The sequence below is a fragment of the Denticeps clupeoides genome, chromosome 7, assembly GCF_900700375.1.
Source record: "Denticeps clupeoides chromosome 7, fDenClu1.1, whole genome shotgun sequence".
NCBI classification, from domain to species: domain Eukaryota; kingdom Metazoa; phylum Chordata; class Actinopteri; order Clupeiformes; family Denticipitidae; genus Denticeps; species Denticeps clupeoides.
In genome coordinates, this window is record NC_041713.1 from 8,612,121 (window position 1) to 8,635,973 (window position 23,853).

Here is a 23,853-nt window from a genome sequence, read left to right on the forward strand (position 1 = left end):
AGGGAGCTTTAAATTTTTCATTGCACATCTCGCTGTCCCACTTTCGGGCGTTTAAAAAAAAAAAAAAAAAAAAAATCCCATCTGGGCTAACATGACTAGATTAGTCATGGCTGAGACGTGCAGGAGAGTGTGCAAGGGCTTCCTCTGCTCGAAACAAAACTGAAGCCATGCGTCCATAGTGTTCTCCAAAGGCAGAATGGCAACGTGCATCTTTTCTAGCGGGCGGAGAGCGAATCAACACGGCAACAGATACAACACACACAGACTTTTATATACACGCCACACCTGGCTGTCTTTGGAGCAGCGAACAGAGGCTATTTCTGGCTCGGCGATCGATCTGCGTGGAGTGCAGACGAGGCAGGCAATCGATACTCCACCATTAAAGAGTCTCTGGCCCGACCCAAGCACCTCCTCAAACTCACACATCATGTTACTTTCGCTGGTCACTTTATTAGAAATGCCTCGGAAGACCCACAGCTGCGTCATGTACAGTTAGTTGGGGGGCGTATTCGTCATGGGCCAGATTCTGACCACAGAATGGCTGCTGTTTGGACGTGGAACTTGTTGATTGCTTGTAAAAATAATAATAGCACCACGTCAGTGTCATTATTGTATTGCGAATGGTCCCAAATATACAGACAATTGATCTTTTGGACTGAAGGCTATAGGTGTATGAAACTATATAGTATGTTAATAGTATGAGGAGTTTAGGCTGTCATTTAGGACAAATTGAATCTTAAGTCAGAACTTTACATCTGTCCAACTCTGAGATCTTTAGTCTCCCGATACAGGTGAAGTGATTGTCATTGTGAAACACTCCAGCACAGCACACGGTGTAAACAATGAAATGTGTCCTCTGCTTTTAACCATCACCCTTGGTGGGCAGCCATGACAGGCGCCCGGGGAGCAGTGTGTGGGGACGGTGTTTTGAACGTAGTGAAAGGGTTTTTGAGGTGTAATGTCATGTCCACCGGGCTGTAGTGTTTCCTGTTTGCTGTTCTCTGTTGTGTTTGCCATTTTGTCACCCACACATGAAAATAGCAAAGCTTGTGAATAATAAGAAATTATATATTTAAATTTGCAACCCAAATATATATTCTGAAATGTTTATAAATGCTAATAATGACCTGTTAAAATTAGGACTGTTCATATAAAGCTTTTATGTGAAATAAAGCTTGACAAAGATTTACGTAGGTTTTTGTGAAATGTCAAAATAGCATTTAGTACTTCGTTAACACTAGAGATTTATACTTTGATTTGTACTGAACTTCAAAATGATAATGGGTATTAAAAAAGTATAACTTTTTATTGTTGTTTTTGTACACTAAAACCCAATAGTAGATAACTCAAACCAGATTAATTTACACTGGAGTTGACACACAAATGAGTAATGAAGTAATAATAGGGTTGTTGTAGTGGTTAACCCATCTATGAATCAGAAGGCCACAAAGTCACAGATTCAAACCCCTCTTAATCCTGAGTGTCTGCAAGGGGACAGTCCAGGGTTCCTACAGTCATAAAATATGAAATAAAAAATACAAAGTTATGGAAAAGTCAATGAAACCTGATTGTGACAAGAATGTATAATGAAGAACATAGTTCCCGTAAGACTGCACGAGAAATGATTTTCTATGTTTACAACTACAACGTTTAAAACTAGAGCAGGTCTGTAGCACCTTTGCTGGCTTGATGTAGTGAAACATGTCACATGGTGCCGCGTGCGTTGCTTCCATATTCCTGTACCTCCACAGCAGCGTGTCTCCTTATAAAAGTCATGTAAATTACTTCTGATAATCAATGCCGGAACATGACTGGGTCCATTTTACTCGGGCTCCTGGCTGCGCAAACCTGGAAGGCGACACAATTTTACTTGTAAATTTGACTTTTTGTGATTTTTTTTGCACAGAAATTTTTAAAGAACATTTGGTCATGAAAATCTGCCTTAGAGTTTGTTAATTGAAAAATCATTGAAATTCTTTAGTAAAAATGTGTAAGAACTGTGACTGTCCCTTTAACCACTGATTGTAAGTCGCTCTGGACAACGGCATCTGATAAATGCTGTAAATGAAAATGAAGTATACGGTTCACATCCCATTTCTGTACATACACATGCACGCTTGAATGCAAACAGAACCCCTTGGTGACACACGTAACTCTTCATGTTTCGGACCTTTGCCCACTGATCCGGGGCCAATTTTGATGTCATCCTTAATGTGGTCATGGTTGAGATTCAGGTAATTGCAGCTGATCGTAAATCAGAGTTTTTTAAAAGTTCTCAGTGAGGTAATAAATTAGCAGGGGCTGCTCTTCCTCGCGGGGACTCCAGGAGTAGAATGAGAGCACAAGGGAGAGTGAAAGAAGAGAAGATATTTATTTCTTCCTCTACATGCTTTTATCACTCGATTCCCATCAATCCTGCGCGCCCAAGGACACAGTGTTCTGAGCGCTGGGGGACAGGGGAATGAATCCCATGATTCATCGCTCTCTGCGCTCCTTTGGCATCAACCCCCTTAAATTCGCAGCGGTGTCACATTTAGTCGCCTGTTTTTTTTTTCCCCAGGTGGCCCGCGTCCCAAATACAGACCAGGGGCCAGATTCCCATCGTTCTGTCTGGCATTGTGTACGTCTGTCTGTCTCACTTTAAATATTTGTCTGTAAAAGCAGTGCTGTTTTCTGGCTCCAATTCTCCCCCGTCTGTGCGTCTGGACTTCTCATGGGGACGTCTATCAGCCATCGCTGCTTCACAGCTCAGGATGAATGACTAAAACACATTGCTTTATGTTGCGTTCTCCTCTCACTCGCTGACTGTGAGCGCACAGACCCTCAAAACCTCTCAGGCTGTCTCTGTTTCACTCACACCTCCATAGTGCTGACCAAGTCAACCGATGAGAAGGTGCAAAACAGGTTGACTTACCCACCATCTTGTGAGTAAGAAATGATATAGTGTGTGTGAGTGTGTGTGTGTGTGTGTGTGTGTGTGTGTGTGTGTATATATATATATATATATATAGTGAAGGGATTGTCACATGTGATACACAGCAGCACAGCACACGGTGCACACAGTGAAATTTGTCCTCCACATTTAACCCATCACCCTGAGTGAGCAGTGGGCAGCCATGACAGGCGCCCGGGGAGCAGTGTGTGGAGACGGTGCTTTGCTCAGTGGCACCTCAGTGGGACCTTGGCGGATCAGGATTCGAACCGGCAACCGCTTCCTTAACCGCTAGGGTGGTAGTAGCCTAGTGGGTAACACACTCGCCTATGAACCAGAATACCTGGGTTCAAATCCTGCTTACTACCATTGTGTCCCTGAGCAAGACACGTAACCCTGAGTTAAGGGGGGACTGTCCCTGTAAATACTGATCGTAAGTCGCTCTGGATAAGGGCGTCTGATAAATGCCTTAAATGTAATGAAAATGAAATTACTTTTTCATAAGTTATCCTGAGCCTTCATGGATATGCAGACAGTCCAAATTTTGCACAGTGTATTTCCATGACACTAAAGATATGGGTATAACTCATCATCAACTCAAATCTGACTACCGCCCTTATCCCAGTATACATGCACAGGAGGGAAATCAGTTTCTTAACTAATGTTTGTCTGACGCCTCTACGATAGGTGCTGAGCATTTCCAGTATTTGGGATTGTTCCTGTTGACCCATCAGAGACCAAAACAATAGACAATTTCGTTGTCTTAAATTGTTGCCATGTCAAATGGTAAATTGGACAACTGTTCAGGTCTGTACATTTTGGGTCCAGTTGAAAGTGTGCATGCAGGAGTAGCTTAACTGTCATAACTCGAGTATCAGTCGGAAATACGTTTTAAACCATGTAAACATACTCAGTTCACATCAGTGGATTTTATTTATGCCACGGGACATTGTGCAACTACAATAAACTGCAGTTTTGTTGAGAAATGTAAATATCTGACTACTGTGTAATATCCTTCTTGGACACACACACAGACACACATACATGCAGACCAACATTCCCATTCCGTCTTCAGCACCAAATATCCACACCTCCTCCATCTCTGTCCATGTCTCCCCCTCTCTGCCGGCAGAGAGATAAGATTGCAAGGGTCTGGGTGCTGCTCCTCCATCTTGTGCCACTGAGAGGGATGGTCTTGTTTAGATAGTCTGAGGTTGCTGCGGAGATGAGCCTGACCTCTGGCCCTGCAGGTCAGCGCCCATTAGTGAGTGACAGGAGAGTGACACCGACCCTGCTGGAGAAGCCATTTATCTTGTGTTGGGTCATCAGGCTGTCTGACTGCCCTCCTCCTACTGAACACAAAAACATACACATACACACACACACACACACAAGCTGGCATTCATCCAAGAACATGAACTGAAACCATTTGGCTGATGTGGACACTGTTGTTTCTCTGCTCTCTCTTCGTCTCTCTTTCTTTCTTCATCCCTCCCATAAATGCCTCAGACAATATTCCTTTTTCCCTCACTTGTCACACCGTATATTTATCCATCGCCTTCTTTTTGTCTCCCGCCAAGCCTGTCTATCTGTGCTCCATCCCAACCCCCCCCCCGTTTACCTCCCAACCTCTGACATTTAGAGCTTCAAATGTTGCTGCCATTTTCTAGGAGCCTCTGGATCACGAGCGCCTGCCCCCCTCCTACACACTAAAGACCACTCAGGTCAATCAAGGATGCCGGTCTTCCTCGAAACACTGAGCGGCCGACTTTGAGGGAGCATAACCACTTATATAAAACCAGGTGCCATTCGAAATTGGGTCGCAGAACAGAGCGCCCCTTCACCGTCCGCAGGATTTCCCAGCAAATGATGTCGTTAAGAAATCCAAGATGACAGCTTCTCATCAGATTGTGGTGTTCTGGAAATCTCTCGCACGGTACTTCGGGAAGACAGGCTCTACTGTATTAAATGCGAGCGATGACAGAGCGGCTCCGTAATTAGGAAGCTGAAAGGCCTGAAGGCTCTTGCCACCGTTGAGCATTGCCACAGACACGAAAATCTCTACTTCTGGTAAACGCTACAGCTTTTACAGATCCAGGTTCAAACGAACACTGTATAAAACTACATGAACCTCGCACAAAAAGAACAACAGCCAAAGGTTTTGGTGGATTCCATGAAATAAAAACCACGTATTTTCATGTATGTGATTTAAATGACCTGTTTAAACCATTATGATGTGTTTATTTTTGGGCTGTGAACGGTAATGCATTAACACTCATGAAGACAATTAATTTAACACAAACATTAATTAAATATTTAAAGATATTCCGGTGACTGGTACTTAGTGCCTCAGGATGCAGTGTAGGGAGCTTTTAATATGTTTTGTGTGTGTGTGTGTGTGTGTGTGTGTGTGCAGGGGTTTGTGATTCCCCCGGGCTCAGTTCACCCTTGTTTTTAAGTCGCGGGTTACACAACCTATTGTTTAATAAAAGCCTTTTGTGATCGACACCCCTATACTGCATCCTAGTGTGATGAAAATTGTTAATAACGAATGAAGGAGACGAAGGACACGGATGTGACACATCAAATAATCTCGGATGAATACAGAGACGAAGCCTCAAACCAAAGTGATGTGCAATACTGGACAACGTGAACCTAATAACAGCGTCAATTTGGAAGTGATCCTGTGACTCCTGTTATGCTTGCACAGGGTGTGTAGAGATCATCCTTCAGAAATCATTAGAGTTGAGAGTATAGAAATCCTCACCATGTCTTTTTTTTATATTATTATTCCATAACCACATGTACCCTCCCAAAATACAAGTAAATGCAAATGTTGGAATCTGTAGTTTACTTTATATTATTATAGAATAACATGAAATGTACCAGATCACAGATCCCATTCACTCCCCTTTAATGTGTGATGTTCTATGCAATTTTTGCACATCATAAAATCATAAAATCAAGGCTTGTTGCCATTGTGAGTCTCGTCTTGACATTGCGTCCAGATTTGTTTATATGTGTTGCATGAACTTACTGCAGAAGAATGGGAAGAGAGCGATAGAAATGCTGATCGTGGAGGTGGGAGGGGAGGGGGAGGTTAGTCATGGGACCCAGGTGACCTACTGTCCTTGGCGGTCCGCTGTCACATCGAAGAAGCTGATTTTGTGATCACAGGTCTGCTGCAAACAGTGTCTCCAACCAGATGACAAGTTTGCCCTTGGCACAGCAGGGACTGTGTTGTCTTCCTATCTGCTGGCCAATGAATGAATGCCAACCAACTTTGACCCAACCGGAGCTTACCGTGGAGTGCTATTGCTAGGCAACAAGCAAAATCGAATGTTTGTCCATGTAATGTTGTAAACAGCCATTACGGTGTGGACCTCCATGACATCTGAGACCCTTGAGGAGGACTAATTTCTTATTTTCTGCAGGTTTCTGTAAAATTACGTTTTCCTGCTGAGATATTGGGGTCACTTTGACCAGCTCAAAATCCCTGTGCTGGTACTTTAGAATTCAGCAAATCAGCTGCTGCTCTTCCCAGGCATAAGATGAAACCAGTGAAAGGTTATTGGTCCCATGAAGGGAAACTTCTGCTTATCTGTTAGGGATAGATGTTATGGTAATCACATTGTACGAATTTAAGGTGTTTTAAGGAGCAGTACTAGTGAAAAAAAGTCAAGGGTGATAAAGGAGAGGCGTTCCAAAATGGCCTGTTACACAACTCTAGTTTAGTAAAAGCTTCAACAGCCCTGCATGTGGACTTATTGCAGAAGTCTTCATGAACGTTCTGGGGCTGAGGCTTTCTTCTTCTGCCTGCTCTAAAACACTTATGCAAACAGACGTCCTTCTGCAGAATCTGCCTGGTGGAAGGAAATGGAATGATAAAGTAGTCGCTTCGCTCACTCTGCCGGGGTGTTGATCAAAGCTTCGGCCTCATGACGAGCCATTCTGAAATATAGATGATCATGCGCTGATATCTGTGGGAGCTGCACTTCCGACTAGCCACTATGATAGCAAGAATTCAGTTTTTTAAAACTAAAGATCAAGCCCTGTATTGTCAATGGAAGTATTTTTCACGAAGTGAAAAGTTTTTTTTTTTTGGTTTCTCTGTTGCCATGACCATTTTGGGGCATATTGATGCTGGTTTGATGCAGTCATATGCAAGAGGTGGACGTCACTCACTACGGCAGCTCAAGACCTTCCTCTTTTGAGAATATTTCGGTAACCTTCTTGTAACCTTCTTATTGTCTAACTTATGTACAGAATCTACAGCAGAGTGAATAAAAAGATTGAATTCATAGTCGAGGGTCCTAATGAACTAGAATTGATCACTTCATCGATGGTAACTTGAAAGCACGTTGTAAGCCGCTCTGGATAAGAGCGTCTGCCAAATGCCGTAAATGTAAACATATAGCGTATGTGTGTGTATATTGTAATGTATTTCATACATTTTGTTGTTTACAAAACTGACCCATTAAAATACCAACTGCTGCTGCATCTTTTGCCATTGTCCTATTTTACTGATGTTTATCAGGACGTTGCTGTATAGAGTGCGCACGGCATTCGCAGTTCACGGTTCGCAGTAATGCGGCTCCGCTCTCTTGCTGCTTGTGGAGGGTTGTGTTTAGCCCAGAGCAGTGCAGTCAGATCAAGGCTGGTTGCCTGCTGCTGACCCCAGATTCCAGCAACATTGTGGGAGGGGTGGTGCTGGCCATGTCACCCCTGATGAAGTGACGCTTGGTAATTTTCCCTGAAATGTGATGTTGGGGCTCGGGACAGCGTGTGCGTGTGTGAGGATCTGTGTTTGGGTTTTGGTGCAGTATGTGTAAAGAATCATTGTGTGAATGTGTAATGCAGATATGTGTGTAAAACACACAATGTATTCATTCATTTATATTATTAGATGGATTAGATTTATTGATTGATTTATTAGGATGGATGTAGTTCTGATTGGATCAGCACCACTGCATGCTCTACAGGTGAATAGATGCCCTGTGTTTTTTTGCGTTTGTGTGAGTCATGCTAGGATCACGCTGTAAGTGCTTGTATGAGCGTATAACGTGAGGTGCATAGAGGCGGAATTAATCGGTGAAACACAGGCATGGTTTTACACACGCACAATCTCTTTTTTGCTCTCCAAGTATGGCTACAGTAGGATGGGGTGATTGAACGAAGAGACGAACCGTGTCTGAGTGAGTGAACTCAAGCCTGAATCTTTCATAGAGTTTACCCTGGTAAGAGTGGAGTCCAGGGCAGAGATGAACACACACACACACACACACACACACATACAGAGTCAGCGATACAGTTTTCTTGCACTGAGCTGCTTCTCTCACGTAAGATCTACACAGTGATTGCCTTCAGCTTGATCCACACATGCTGCTCCTCTCAGCTCTCAGACACAATGGACATTAGCAGTTGGGTGAAGGCAGGGAGGCAGGGATGAAAAATGGGCTTGGGTTTCTCTCCCATCTTCCATCTTTAAGCAGCAGCACTCTGCCCAACTGCCCAGCACCTGTCACAGAGAGGAACCCCGGCCTTCAGGGAGTACTGATACTAATGCCTGAGACAAGGAGCAGGAGGCACAAACAGTGCATATACAGACAGATCATGAATAGAAAATAGTGAAATAAATGCATCCTTTGACTTCGCTTTGCAGGTATGAAGCACCCTGAAACCTCACTTTTATAGGAGGGACCATAACAATGTTATTCACTCAATACACACACTATGTATCAGAATTGGGGTATTACACTATTAATCACTGCGTGAGGTGTTGTAATGGCAGTGTATTTATAAGTAAAACACATTTATGTAAAGTGTGGCAATGTATCATAATATATTTAATCATATTAAATGTATCGTATTGTTAGATTCATTCTAGTACTCAGCTCTGGTCGGCATCTAAGAATATTAATCATCAAACCAATCAACATGAAATGATCCACTAATTTAGAAAATTCATGTATATTGATTGATTTATTGATGAAACCATGTATTGCTGTTGCAACAAACCATGTCAAAATAACAAGTCCTACTGAAACTTGGCCATCAACCTGACCATGCATAAACACAGAACAGTACATTGGGTGGACAGGTCAGGAGGATAGGGGAAAAGGTCAGAAACAAGGATACACATTAGGATGGAGGAGGGGGATAAAAAAAAAAAAAAAAGACAACCCCCAGATTGTACCCCAATGGGGTGTACATTGTGGGAACCATAAAAAAAACACCTCAACAGCATAAGCACATATCAACATATAAAGTAAAAGTCAGTTGCCACAGGAAAAAGAGCAGTGGATGAAAGACCACCAAAACCCTGAGCTGTCCCTGTAACTCCTGATTGTAAGGCGTCTGATAAATGCCATAAGTGTAAATAGTGTGTGTTTGTGTGAGAACTTTTATTCCTGTTTTTTGTAGTTTTGTATTTACCATGCACAGAACGAAAGCCATTGCTCTCAACGTGGACAACGGTCAGAAGAAGAAAAAAGCCTCGCGTGTGTAGTGGTGTACGAAACCTCTGGCGTTTGGGGACTAGTGTGTTTGTGGGTGGATGTCTGGAGAAGCGTTACTGTGTGTCTCTTTATCCTTGTGTTAATGGTCCTAAAAAAGCTCTGTACCCTGACGCTCGCGCTGTTTTCAGCTCGCCCTCTTTTCTCGCTCGCTCTGTCTCTCTCCGTCTGTGGGCATTAATATTGTAAGCTACATGCCCCACTTGGTTAGTTGGCCCCTTGTCTGAATGGCGGAATAATGTGGATGTGGAAGAGGCCTGTTGTACTGACTTCTAGGGAAATGTCGTCTGTGGGACCTCTCCACCGTTCTGTGGCGGAGCACCCACAGCCAGACAAGAGCCGACCCTGACAAATCTCTCTGCCCTGTGTCAGCAGCTGCACAACCTTTGTTTATTAGGGCCCTCCCACACGTACACACACACACACACACACACACACACACTTTCTGAATTGAGTTTGGGTGAGTAATGTGCCCTTAAAGCTCACTTATTCGTAATACTTCCCTTCCCCGCTCTTTCCCTCTGTGACAGGTGGAGGTGACTGAAGTGTGCTGAATTCCAGCAGTGAGTGCAGCAGGTACGTCCTGTGTGTGTGTGTGTGTGTTCTTTTATTTATATTTTACTTACAATATGCTACCTGCTTACAGAAGGCTAGATAATATGTATGAAATCATGAAAAATGCATGTTTCATGTACTGTAGAAATAAAAGAAATCCTCCATATCATGCATTTTTTATTGTGAACTTAATGAACTAGGATATGACGCAGGTTTTTCTTGTGTCTTGTTTTTTTTTTTATTGTTTTTTTTCCGTCAGTGTCAATTTTTTTAGGCCACACTCAGCATTTTCCCGCTCCGGCTCTGGTTTGACTTTTCTTGTTGTCTGTTTTTTCTCTCGCTCACACGGTGGGGAACTTGTTCTGTATACACATCCACACATGAATTGTTTTAACCTAAGCTCTCCGATATTGAGCCCAGATGAGGCCACTGTGCGTGTGTGTTACTGCAGTGATTTTCTGCTGTCTAGCGCTCTAAGAGTCCTTTATGACATTTGTGTTGAGAGTGTGTGTGTGTGTATGTGTATGAGTGCACCAGCCTGCAGGTCCACTGGCTTTTTCCATTCAGGTCAGTGAGAACACAGTGAGAGGGACAGTGCGTTGTCATAGCAGTAATATTTTCTATAGAAAATACGGGACGTGTGCGCGCGCTACTACACAGGCTGTACTTTCAGCGGAGATCAGGGCTGGTGTTCTGCTTATGTTCTCCGGTGTTGCATTATTGAACGTGGTCAGCCTACAGTAGAGGTCAAAGCTTTGTGTTGGAGTTTGCACAAGTACCTATGTGTGTGTAAGTCTATAGGTATGTGAGCACTACGGGCCTTTGTATTTGGGTTCCTGTGAGCTTAAGTGTCAATGACCTGTGCACTCTCATCATTTATTTATCTCTATGTGTATATATTTCTCTTTGTGTGAGTAGATAGGTATGTGTCTAGGTATGCTGTAGGAATTGCTTAACCCCTTTTTTTTGTCTATTTATGACCTAGGGTCATGTGTATTGTTTCATATATGCATTGTTCTTCTTTTATTGTTTTCTGACTGTTCACTGACCCTGAGTCAACAAGCAGCAACCAACACAGTAACGTTTAACAAACAAGTGTGTGGAAATATATTGGTTCTAAGTTAATAAATATACAAAGTTAAACAATGTGTACATTATAGCTTATTTTAGGCAGGGTACTGATTTGACAGATAAAACTGTGCACGTCATTTGGTTTTATGTTCATGATGTGAATGTAATACAGAAATTACTATTTATTTTAGATGGTCTGTTTGTTTGTTTTTTTTACCCCAGATAATCTTGTATGGGATTTTTAATGACCAAAAGGAAATATGTTATAGATCAGGCAAATGTAAACAGATACAGATAGCATACAACAACTGAGACTCTCAAATTAAACGAACAGTTAAAGGTACAATGCGTAAGATATGGACACTTTGCAAAGCTACATTCCAACAAATAGGGGGCAGTGTTTCATCAGAGTGCTTGCAGGAGATGGAAAGCCAATGTTGCATTTACTCTTCCATTCAGTAACTTCCTGTTAATAACCGGGGGCAATAGCATCAACAAGCTTAACAAGTTAACCAACATGAACACATGGCAGCATTACTTGATGCTACAGCAACGCGCTGTGGCCAATGGCACTGCAAGACATGTTAACTTCCATGAATATCAGTGTGACACAATGAATGCATGTCTTTGACGCGGTGCCTGTTAAGATTATTCTCCGAATTGTGTGTTTTTTTAAATGTGTTAAGCTAAAATGACTCCACATTACACACCAGGCAGAATGCAATTATATCGACACACGTAACCCGACCACTGACCATATATAGTTCACAAAGTTTTAACCAATTATTCAGAACCTAAAAGCAAACATGCCAAAAAAACTCCAAATATATAGGCTGAAGCCACCCATGTTTTTTTGTTGATATTAAATGAGCAAATTTTAACTTAAATTCTCAAATGCAGACATCAGCCGATTCTGATTATGCCATTTTTGGTCCAGTCAGGTTGGTCTCACCCAACATTGTCATTCGTTTCAGGCACATGCTTTATTTCTGCAAATCTGGTGATGGAGTTCAGTGGAGATGTCATTGGCGTATACGACAGTGCCAACGTTCACCAGTGTCTGTCTGCCAGTGTCTGTACAGCATTTGTTTGCACACACACTATAAAGCGCATTACCGCAGCTGCAATGGCTGCGGGGGCTTCTTTAATCAGCCTATTTTCGGGCCGACGTTAATTTAAGGCAAGGCTAATGATATGGTGGAGAGAAGCCCTCCGAGGCAGGATCGCTCCACTTCTTCTTCTTCTCTCTGTCTTTCCTCCTCTTTCTATCCAACCGTTCTCTCTGCAAGCCAAAGCCTGCTTTTCCTGCTTTATGTCACCGCTGTTGTTCTTGTGCACAAATTATGCTGAGAATTTTTTTTCTCTTGTTGGGGATCTTGGGCCAGGGTCACTTAAGGTTGTTCAACAGTGCCATGTATTATCCCCCCCCCCCCAACTTAAATTAGAAACAGTCATGTAATATCTGGGTCAGTGGTTCTCCACCCAGTCCTCTTTTTCATGTTTTTCATTCCGCCCCAGCTCCCAGCCATCTGAACCAGGTGATCTGAGTTCTACAGTTCACCATGGTTCCGGTGATTTTTGAACTGTGCACAATGAAGCTCTTACTGTTATGACCCACATACCGGGTTGGGAATCAGAAAAGACTCAATTTCAAAAAGTTTGAGAGGGTCACACATGCACATGTCTTTTACTGGAAATTAAATCAACTTGTTTGTGCCAGTGATGGTCACTAGACGGTTTGTATTTTGGCGGTCAAAGGTCAAGGTCACACAGACTTCAAATTCTTGTGGCAACCACATATTAGGAACTCATACATGAGCCATTAAGGATATGTTTCTTCAAATTTGGAGCAAATTTGGACTCACGGATTAACTGATAATTTTTGTTGGTCAAAGGCCGAGGTCATTAGTGGCTATCTACAGCATGCGTGGTGCATGGATTCAGAGAGTAAATGGTTTCTATAGATGTACTCAGTGATCATAATCTATTGCGAATACATAAAGTTTGGACACACCTTCTCATTCAATGTGTTTTCTTTATTTTCGTGACCATTTACATTGGTATATTCTCACCGAAGGCATCAATACTATGAATGAACACACGTGGAGTTATGTACTTAACAAAAAGTGGAGACCTGACCTCCACAGTCACTGGACCTGAACCCAATCGAGATGGTTTGGGGTGAGTTGGACCGCAGAGTGAAGGCAAAGGGGCCAACAAGTGCTAAACACCTCTGGGAACTCCTTCAAGACTGTTGGAAAACCATTGCAGGTGACTACCTCTTGAAGCTCATCGAGAGAATGGCAAGAGTGTGCAAAGCAGTAATCAGAGCAAAGGGTGGCTATTAGTGCTGCACGATTAATCTAATCACAATCGTAATCGCGATGTCAGTCTGTGCGATTACATGAATGCAAAAAGCTGCGATTTAAATGATTAGTACATAGATTGGATCGGCAACATATCCGATCCATTCTCTCATTCTCTCAAAGTTTACGAGCTGACTGAAGTCTCACTTCAGTCGGATGTTACGTGTTTGGTCACATGACTTTCGATTCGGAGACATATAGGTAGATGCGGCATGACGAGCTGCATCGTACATCAACGTCGCCGCCATATTGCAATAGGCTCTGCTGTGGAGTGAAGCATATACATGTCTATGGAGAGAAGTGCATAAAAATGCCTCACTCTTGTGCTGCTTGGGGCTGTACAAACCACTGTACGCTCCAAACCAGATCCCGGGGATTACATTTCATACGTAAGGCTGGACAATTGTTTTGAATATATTTGGCCATTATAAAATCCCATTTTATAAGTCTTAACCTTAGCTAAGCTAGCGAAGCTATGCATTCCTGTGTTCAAGTCAGCCTCCAAACAACGTTTTGGCTAAACGTAGGCATTAACTATTTAGACTGTTCTTAGCTGTTTAGTTAACTTTTTTTCAAACGTTGAAGGTTTCCTAAAGAAATTCAGTTTATAATTCTTAACCTTAGCTAAGCTGGCAAAGCTATGTATCCTTGTGTTCAAGTCAGCCTCCCAACAACGTTTTGGTTAAACGTAAGAACTATAATACGGGATTTTATAATGGCCAAATATAATCAAAACAGTTGTTTGTCGTTCGACAGTAATGTAAAAGAGTTTTTTGTGATTATTTAATTTTGTAGAATATTGTATTTTGAAAGCACTGGGCATTTCAGGTTGTTATAAGTAGTTTGTATGTTTCACTTTGAAATTAAACATTTCACTATTTCATTGATATACAGGCAAGTGTCCTTTATCATATAGCAATATTGATCTCAATAATCGCAATATGTCTTTTTCCCTAAATCGTGCAGCCCTAGTGGCTATTTAGAAGCTAGAAATATAAAACATGTTTTCAATTTTTTTTGTTAAGTACATAACATGTGTCCATTCATGAAAATAAAGAAAACACATTAAATGAGAAGGTGTGTCCAAACATTTGGCCTGTATTTTATACTGTAAGTTATTTAACTCTTTTTCCCATCTCTCTTCTGTTCTTATTTTTTGAAAAATAAAAAATGATGAGTGAGGACAAAAATATAATATTATTATTTAGAATCTTAAGAGTGAATAGTTGGCTTATAAAAGTCCAGAAGCATGGTATTTTGAAATAAACCCTGGAGTAGGCATATGTACTTTTGTATATCATTTATAAATGACACAGTTGTGATATTTATGACTAATAACAAATGTAGCCGCCTTGTCGCTTGTGCTTTGATGTCATTGGTGGCTTGGCAGGAAGGTGCAGATCTGACATGGCAATTGGTGGTGGCCCTGGATGAAATGAATCAGGACCCTTGTAGGTACACTGCTGAGCATTGGCATGCTTGTGTTTAATCCAAACGGATTGGCGGAACCAATCTCTGCACACCTGCTTCTCATTCCTGCCCCGCCTCCAGGGATGATTTCACTGTTTCACAGAGTCTCCCTCGCCGGCCTTAACCCCCCAAAACCCCTCAGTGCCACGTCACCGGGCCGGTGTGACGGATAAGCTGCCGTGACTTGGGCCTAGAAACCACCTTAGGCAGCGTGGCTCTGATTAAAGTTCAGACTTCTATTCATCACCAGCTCCCTTCCCCTTTTCCCATCAGCCCACTCTCCCTCCCCGCACCGGAGCCGCCGCATTATGGATGGCTCTCCCAGAATCCAATATCGCTTGCCGGGGGAACCCATTTGCATTTCGCCCCTGTCCTCGCCCTCACTCATGATAGGCTGCGTGGAGAATCCTGTCTGCGGCTGCTCTCATTTGTCTTTCCCTCAGACTGCATTCATCCATCTCTCATATCCAACTCTACCTCTCTCATTTCAATCTGGTTTACACTCCTTCATTGTCTCTCATTGGCCGTTTTCTCTCTCCACCCCCCACCCCCCTCTCTCTCTCTCGCTCTCTCTCTGGGAGGCCTTGGCTTTAAGGTTGCAACGACAGCGTTTCTTATTCCCTCTCGCTGACTTCCCGCGCCTCTCTCCTCTGTCCTGGTGGCTGTCATGTTAAGCAGTAATAGGATTGTGTGTGTGAGTCAATGTTGTCTGGATATAAATAAATAATGGAGACATCGAGAGGAAGGGGGTGAAAGAGAGAGAGAGGGAGCGAGAAAGAGGGAGGGTGAGGGGAGAAGAAAGACATCAGCACACAATGTCCTGTCTGTTCATCCAGAGCCGGAGCAGCAAGAGCTGGTGAAAGTGAGGACATGGCAGGGATCGAGGTTCGAGATCACCTCCTGCCAAACAGAAAAGGGCAAAATGTGTGTGCGCACACACACACACACACACACACACACACACACACACACACACACACACACATCTTATTAACCCAAACATGTCAGTAGATAAAAAGAGTCATTCAGAAGCTCAGAAAATGCACAATTTTTTGCAGAACCAAAAACACCAGATACAGATGGATATCTATATTTAGCAGTGGTAATCACATTTGAATTAATACACCCAAACCCCCACCCCACAAAAAAAAAAAAAAAAAAACCTGCCCACCCAGTAAACAAATTGTATAACAAGCTTTGAACTGAAGGATTGCCTTTGTGTTTTCCCCTCCCTGGCTTATATAACTTCTCCATGAGCGCTATTCCGACGCTCCGACTGCTGCCATCCGCTTCCGAAACCAGGTCAATGTCTGACTACGTATGCCGGTGCTCACCGCCTCGGTGTTTGTTGATGTTTTCTTTTTTTAAATGTATTTTTGCTTGCATTTCGAACCTGGCCATTTTCACAGATGGCTTCCTCTTTCTTGCAAACAGTGATGTGCAGCTGAAGAAATGGATAAAACGCATGTTTGCCGTGAAGTGTGACTCAGTTGAGGGTTCTGGTGAAGGATTGTCATAAGGCAGTGAGCAGCCGCAGTTACAGAGTTCTGCAGAACACAGAACCACATATCAGTAGATGAGGGAATTTAACAGCTCAAATGCTCAAACTTAACATGATACTGAAAGTTACAATGGAACAGAAATATACAATTTTCTTTTTTGTTTTTGTATTATATTATACATGTTTTTGAACCTTCATGCTTTTCATTGTTAACAGCATATTTCGGTATGAAGTTGTCTTAGATATTAGGTTGTCTTCATAATTAAAATAATGGAAGTATCAAAACTAGATGACAATTATCACATCAACACAACTACCCACACACATTCACACACTCGTACCCATTCAAAGTATTCACCATCAGGGTGGGGGCTGGGATCATGACCACCAAGAAGGGTCATTCCTTAGAGACACATGACACATCCAAACACACACAGACATTATGACAGAATTCATTGAAATGAGTCTGTGTATTGTGAATTTAACTCATGCTAAAGATATATATAATTCATTTTTGTATAATTGTATAATTATATCATAATTATACAATCTTGGGCTCAACATACACTATCCGATTCTTGACAGTTATTATGTGTTTAATAGATATGGACAGTCAGGAGAAATATGTGCACAGCACAGCAGTGAGTTGGACCAGTTTTTCCCCCAAGAGCTCAGGCCATATGACACATCTAAACAGTCAATAATGTTTATATTGACAACTGAGAAGAACATGTGACTGCAAGAAAAGTCAATCAATACATACATTTGTATAGATTTTCTTTTTTTTTTTTTTGCATTCTGTGCACACATTTGTGTTTTTTCTTGTATCTAGATTGATTCAATGAATGTTTGTGAGTGTGTTTTTATCATCGTATTTGAACCTTTAAAAACAGTATTAGCTAATATAAAACCATGAAACTGTGGAAAGGATGTACATGTATATTTCCAGTTTTTCACAGCTATTTGATTCTGTGTCCGGATTCCGGTAGCAGTTCTTAAAGTTGCATGTCCTTATTTCACACCGACTGCACCACGGACGCACGTTTTTCATGGCTTGTATGTGTGTGTGTTTTCTGCAGATTTGGTAGTTCAGCTGTGTGAGATTTACTCAGTCAAACGTCAGCTGCGCTGAACCCTGTGTATTGAGCCCACGGGCTGTATACTGTACCCAAAACTCACATGCAAAGATGTGGTTGGGTGTAGCGGTGCATAATGTTCAGCTGGCCCAGCCCTGTGCTCCTAATGGGGTTCCCGCTTGTTTAGCAACGAGATTTATCCACTCACTATTTGGCAGACGCCGTCCGTAACGACCTCCGGGCACACAAGGCTCTGCAGGCTCTTTATTTGGCGAGCGTTGGCAGTAATGACGGCACTGCTGTCTCCCCTGTCGCCCACCGCCGGGTCCCATAGGGGCTGGCCCGCCTCTCGACTGTGGGCTCAATTCATTTCAATTCGTTTCATTTCCTGCCTCTAATGGACGAGGACCAGGGGAAATGGGGCCATTACCGAAGCCCCCCAGACCTCCATCAGCTCTTTTCCCGCTCCTCTCTATTTCTCTTTAACGCACTAACTCTCTCACCGCCCATTTCTGGCTGCCTGCTAATGGCAGATGTTCGATGCTAATGCATCAAGACGTCTTCAACGCACAGACACTGAACCAGGCAGGGGCCAGTTTTGTCTGGACCGAGATAATGTGTGTGCGTGTGTGCATACATCATTATTTTTATGCACGCTGCAGTTGCAATGTTTTCGGTGATAGGCTGGTTGTGGGTGTAGTTTGCATTTGTCTGCATCACTGTGGTCCTTCAGTGTGGGGGATTTAGCCCTTTAACATGTGACCAGCTGCATTAGATTGGTCGAGGTGGCCAAGAGTTTGTTTGACAGAATGAATCGTGGCTCATATGTTTGTTGGTGTGCTGGTGAAATCATGCATATGATGTGCCTTCAGTTGTTTGCTAGAAAACCCACAACAGCAATGTCTGTAAAGCTGATGCCAACTCATCCAATACAGTCCAGTCGTGGTCATGTGACCAACAGCGGCTCTCCTGGATTGCGCAAGGCTGCGCCCCCCACCCATGCTGTTTTTAAGTTTTGCCAAGTCTTCACTGACATCTCCATTAAAGCAAGCCATTACTCATCTCTCCTGCTGCTTCTACCTGGAGGGTTGCCAGATATTTTCCTGCTAACTCCCTCGTTTAGTGCCCTCTACTTCAAGCACCTTTCAATAAAACATCTGGGGTTTGTCTCCAGGAACCTCTGGCTTTTTCGAACGACAGCAGCACTTTAGTGGTCACCGTGGGATCTGCCTCAGGAGAAAAATGATGCCAAGATGAAAAAAAGATGTAAAAAAACAACACAACCCTTGAAAAAAAAACACATGCCTCTGCACTTGCATGCGAATTTACAGTCTTACCGCCCACAGTGATAGAGTGTGTTTTCATTTGTGCCTGTGTGTTTGAATAGGAAAGTGAGATGGAAAAAATTAGAGAAAATGGGGCCTCTTTTATCAATGATGGCAGAATTGGGGGCCGTATTTACGGTCTGTTTTTCCTCTAACGGCTTCTGGCCTGCGCTGCGCGCTGCCACTTGGGCCCAATGCTCGTTTTTCACAGAAGCCACTGCCGCTATCGATCGCCCGGGGGCTGTGATGTTATTACGCTTTGTCACACTGTTGGCCGGATGCAGCAGGGCTCATGGGATAGGGTGGGGGGGTGGAGGTTGGGGTTTGGTTTGTGGATGGCAGGCTGGACATACTATACCACCATCATAATCTTGATCACTGAAATCTACTATATTGAGGTGACTGCCGTTATTGTCCCCATTGACAAAACATGGAGGACATCATGACCAGGACTGCTTTTATGGCCTTTGGCCACTAAAACACTATTTCATTTGTCTTACCTGTGAATTTTCTGTAATGACATTAGATGGACACATTCTATAGGTTCAGGGACAAGACACACACACACACACACACACACACACACACACACACATATATATATATATATATATGAAGCAGATGAAATTAATGAATAAAGTAATTTATTTCAAATGTTAGCTAGTTTAATAAACTGATGGCTTAAAAACGTGCCAACCAATTTCATGAAATTCCTGTGTATATTGCACAGGTTTGGCTTTAAATGTGTAGAGTAATGTAAGGCGAGGTACGTTTTAACCCGGGTCCGTTAAAACATCGAGTTGTCACACTCACCAGCCCACCACAGGAGATTAGGAAATCAGTTCAAACAAGCTCTATCTCATACACGCTGCACTTTAGTATTTACATTTACATTTACAGCATTTATCAGACGGCCTTATCCAGAGCAACTTACAGTCAGTAGTTACAGGGACAGTCCCCCCCCTGGAGCACTTATGGATAAGTGTCTTGCTCAGGGACACAATGGTAGTAAGCGGGATTTGAACCTGGTCTTCTGGTTCATAGGCGAGTGTGTTACCGACTAGACTACTACCACCCTCCATCTTTTTATTAAAGCAGTCGAGGTTCCTGTCAGCTCTTTGTGTTTGTAAAAAGTCAGAGACTGGTTTGTTTACTCATAATGCTTTTCATTTGGGCAGTGGTGGCGGTGAACTGACCCGGGTCAGTTGTGAGTGTAAAAGGCAGCTGAATGGCCCATTCCCTGGTGAGTCTGTACTGTAAGGGAAGGTTGCGTCCTCTGTCACACTCTGGTAGTTCTGAAAAGGTTTGGCCATTAAGCGAGGCAGCTACGCCACAGGGAACAAAAGTACTTATCTGTGTGTGTGTGTGTGTGTGTGTGTGTGTGTGTGTGTTTATGGTTTAGGCAGACAATACACCTGATTACAGAGACTGAGAGAGCATTTTAGGAAGTAAAGACTATTGCGAGGAGTCCTCGTAAGCCACGGGGACATTGAGAAGGGTGTTTTGGCCTATTTAAAACTGTGACATGGAAGACACCGACTGCATGTCCCTTATCTAATGCCACATGTGTACATAGCAGGATGCAGCTGATTGTATTATTGTGAGTTGTGTGGCCTACTACAACTACCCCAACAACAGTCACAGGCATCACACAAAAACCGTCCACACAATAGAAAATATATTAGTATGTGGCTCTGGGTTCTCTTCTCTAGTTAGGGTTAAAGGTCACTGACTACAGATCTAAGCATGAGCAGCAATCACGAAATGTCCAGCACACATGCATCTTTTGAACAATGCAGAACAATATAGACGTTTGGAAAAATAAGATAGGATAAAACTTTATTAGTCCCACAAGTGGGAAATTGCATTAAACCTAGTGTACTTTTAGGACGAGGAAAACGGCAGAGATTATAAACCTTGTGGTTAATTTTGGATTAGGTTCCATGGCTAAAATTTCTTCAGCAGTGGCAGGCTGCTATATGCACTCGGAGACGTATATGTACGTGGAGAGTAGTTTTGTTGTCTGCACTGCCAAAGTTCTATGTTCTCTTGATAGTTGCTGAAGCTCCTCAGTTTTCTACCCATCCTTCATGCACCTTGGTTAAAAAATAAAAATTAAACTGCTCGGACACTTTTTTATGTACACTTGTGATGTTCCTGAAAAAAATGTAATGAATAGAAATGTGTTTTGCAATGTTAGGGATTACTGACAACAGATTCGTGACCCATTCTGACCTAGGCTTCCTTTAAGCTTCTTTGTATTTGCCTCAACAGATAAGTATGAAGATCTTAAGTGTCATTCGCATCTGATCCTCACCTCCCCCACCCTGCCCCAGTCTGAATCTTTCTTATTCACAGGAACTAATACCTGAGATTAAACAAATGACCCATTTCTAGGTTCTGTGCATGTGCATATCCCGACTCCAGAGATCAATCTATCCATAAGAAGAAAATATGTGTGTGTGTGTGTGTGTGTGTGAGGCCAGTGTATTTATACATACTTACCTGGCAGGGGAGATACCGTGATCAAGAAGGCGGCTCAGCCAGGGCGAGGCTCAGCCATTGCACTTCGGCTGTGCTGACCCCTGCGAATTCCCCAAATGTGGGAATCTCGACTGCATAATTTCTGGTAGTGGGGGACTGCGTTCACGCTCTCCCCTGATTTGATTTTTTCTGGTCAGTGGTGGCCTAGCGGTTAAGGAAACGGCCCCGTAATCAGAAGGTTGCCGGTTCGAATCCCGATCTGTCAAGGTACCACTGAGGTATCACTGAGCAAAGCACCGTCCCCACACACTGCTCCCCGGGCACCTGTCATGGCTGCCCACTGCTCACTCAGGGTGATGGGTTTAATGCAGAGGACAAATTTCACTGTGTACTGTCCTGCTGTGTATCACATGTGACAATCACTTCACTTTACTTTACTTATTTACAACCTCTCACCCGAGGGTCAGAGTTAAACTCTGTAGTTCATTCTTTCAAGCTATAATGTATTCCTATCACAGTATTCACTATGGTATGCTATGATATAGATATTTTTAAAAATGATGATCAATATTCTTTATCAATATTATTAGTAGATCAAGTGACCAGTACAATGATCATATCAGTCACATCTCAAGTTGTGTTTGGGGTAAAATTGTGAAAACAAGTGCTATAATAATTCCTTACATGACGCTTCAACGTGATAACTGAAAGTGGAAGTTCATACTATCATTATTTTATTTATGGATATTAAGAGATAAAATTTCTCATGAACAACAATAAAACGTCTTGTTCAAAAAAGTGTTGTCATTGATAACAGGGTTACTTCGTGGTGCATATTACATTATAAAGCATCTCCTTCAATACACAAATTTTAGACAGGAGGTCTGCAAGATAATAGGCAAGTGTGCTAGTTATGTTTTTTGTGGAATTTTGTGGTACAGGGGTTACAGAGAACAGCTGCAGAAAGAGGGACTCTAGAAGAATCCGCTACAGTGAGCAAACGCGTTTGCTGGGCGTTTCGCCATCCACAAAGTTCTGTGCGTCTTTTTAAAGATCTGTGCAGTGTGCTTTCCATATACTTCCCTCTCCCTCCGACTCTGACACACACACACACACACACATGCACATATACACTCACACACAAACACACAAGTGCATGATTAAATTAGCAAGCCCCTCACTACGTAAAGGGGACCTATGGGGTTTAACCTACTTAGTACGCCGTTTAATAATGTATGAGTGAGACTGAGCACTGCGCGGCACAATGAGGTATCTTCATTCCCTTCTCCTCCTTTGATCTCTCCCTCCTGTCTCCCACCCCCCCATCCACCCTCCTCACCCGCCCCCTTGAGACTCTTCCCGCTCTGAGTTATATTGGAACGCCGCACCCTGCTCATTCACCAAGACCCTCTTGGGAGGCCTTCTACATTCGTTCCCTCAAAGGGACGGGTTTAAATTAGTTTGAATCCCACGCCACACTTCCTTGTTGTGTATGCAGGATGAATGTATGGATCTGTAGGGCTATAGCTGGTCAGATGTTGCACGTTTAGAAAGCAGATGTTGCAAGGTTAGAAGCTGTTTGGTGCCTCCTCACTTCCTGCCCGCCTGTTTGGGGTGAGAGTGTTACTGTGGCGCTGTGAGATATTCTGATGGGTGGAGGTAGAGAGTAAGGAATTCTTGCCATCAGCCTACGAAGGCATTACATTTAACAAGATCACCGAGGACGACCTGGGCTGAATTTTCCCACGCTGTCAAACTGATGTGGTGTCTGTCTGTGTTTTATTTCCAGGATTCCAGACTACTAATGTTCTCCCTCTGTCTCTCCTTCTAGGGTGAATTGTTGAGGTCACTCGTTGTGACAGGGTCAAGCCAGGAGCATCATGTGACCTCCAGAACACTGGGCTCCATTGCTCACTATTGGACAGTGTCTTCCAACGCCCCTTATTCACCAGTCTTCACCTGCTTCCATTCCTCCAAGAAGATCCGTTGTAGGGAGGGAGCTTCAGACTTTGGGATACTTCCATACTGGTTGATTCCTGCATACACACTCACACACAGAGAACAGACACACATGTAACACAGCCAGTGGTTCTAATTGGATTACTGCCAATTACGTTTTCATTGGATGGGATGTAGACATCTGTTGCCACGGACAACCTGAGGAGAAGACTGGGACTGAGCGCCATGTCTGGCAACGGGAACCCCTGCCCCCCTGGTGTGGGGGCACCCCTGGCACCCTTCCCTATGCCCCACTACCCGTACTTCTTCCCCCACATGCTTGGAGGACTGTCACCTGGGCTGCCGGTCAGCGGGTACAGCACACCGTCACCTGCCAGTGAGTACTCGTCACCCTACTGCTACTTTAATGCCTGTAATGTCTTTGTCTAACCTGCTAACTTTCACTTGATGCAAAGTGCGCAAAGAGATCGTTTGATCTGAATATGCTTACAGTTTGCCGTGACGTGATTCTCAACATATTACTGTGTAAGGTTGGTCCTGGTAACTTAGATCAGTTTAACTATACTGAGAACGTCAGTAATGTTGCTATTGGTGAAGTA

The 23,853-nt window shown here is 43.2% G+C and overlaps 1 protein-coding gene and 1 non-coding gene across 6 annotated transcripts in view; both read left to right on the top strand.

The window, feature by feature from the left end:
* rarab (retinoic acid receptor, alpha b) overlaps window positions 1-23,853 on the top strand; it is an 86,617-nt gene that overhangs the window by 15,098 nt on the left and 47,666 nt on the right. For 3 of the 5 annotated variants that reach the window (XM_028985817.1, XM_028985816.1, XM_028985818.1), the window contains exon 2: window positions 23,127-23,630. In XM_028985817.1, the coding sequence (XP_028841650.1) occupies window positions 23,480-23,630 (151 nt within the window). In that variant the 5' untranslated portion in view covers window positions 23,127-23,479. Of the gene's footprint in view, window positions 1-9,977; window positions 10,024-23,126; window positions 23,631-23,853 lie in introns of all 5 variants that reach the window. The other 2 variants (XM_028985814.1, XM_028985815.1) reach the window with 1 other exon arrangement.
* Window positions 21,309-21,472, top strand: LOC114795001 (U1 spliceosomal RNA). The gene has a single exon (XR_003750414.1). It is a non-coding gene; the product is annotated as a U1 spliceosomal RNA (small nuclear RNA).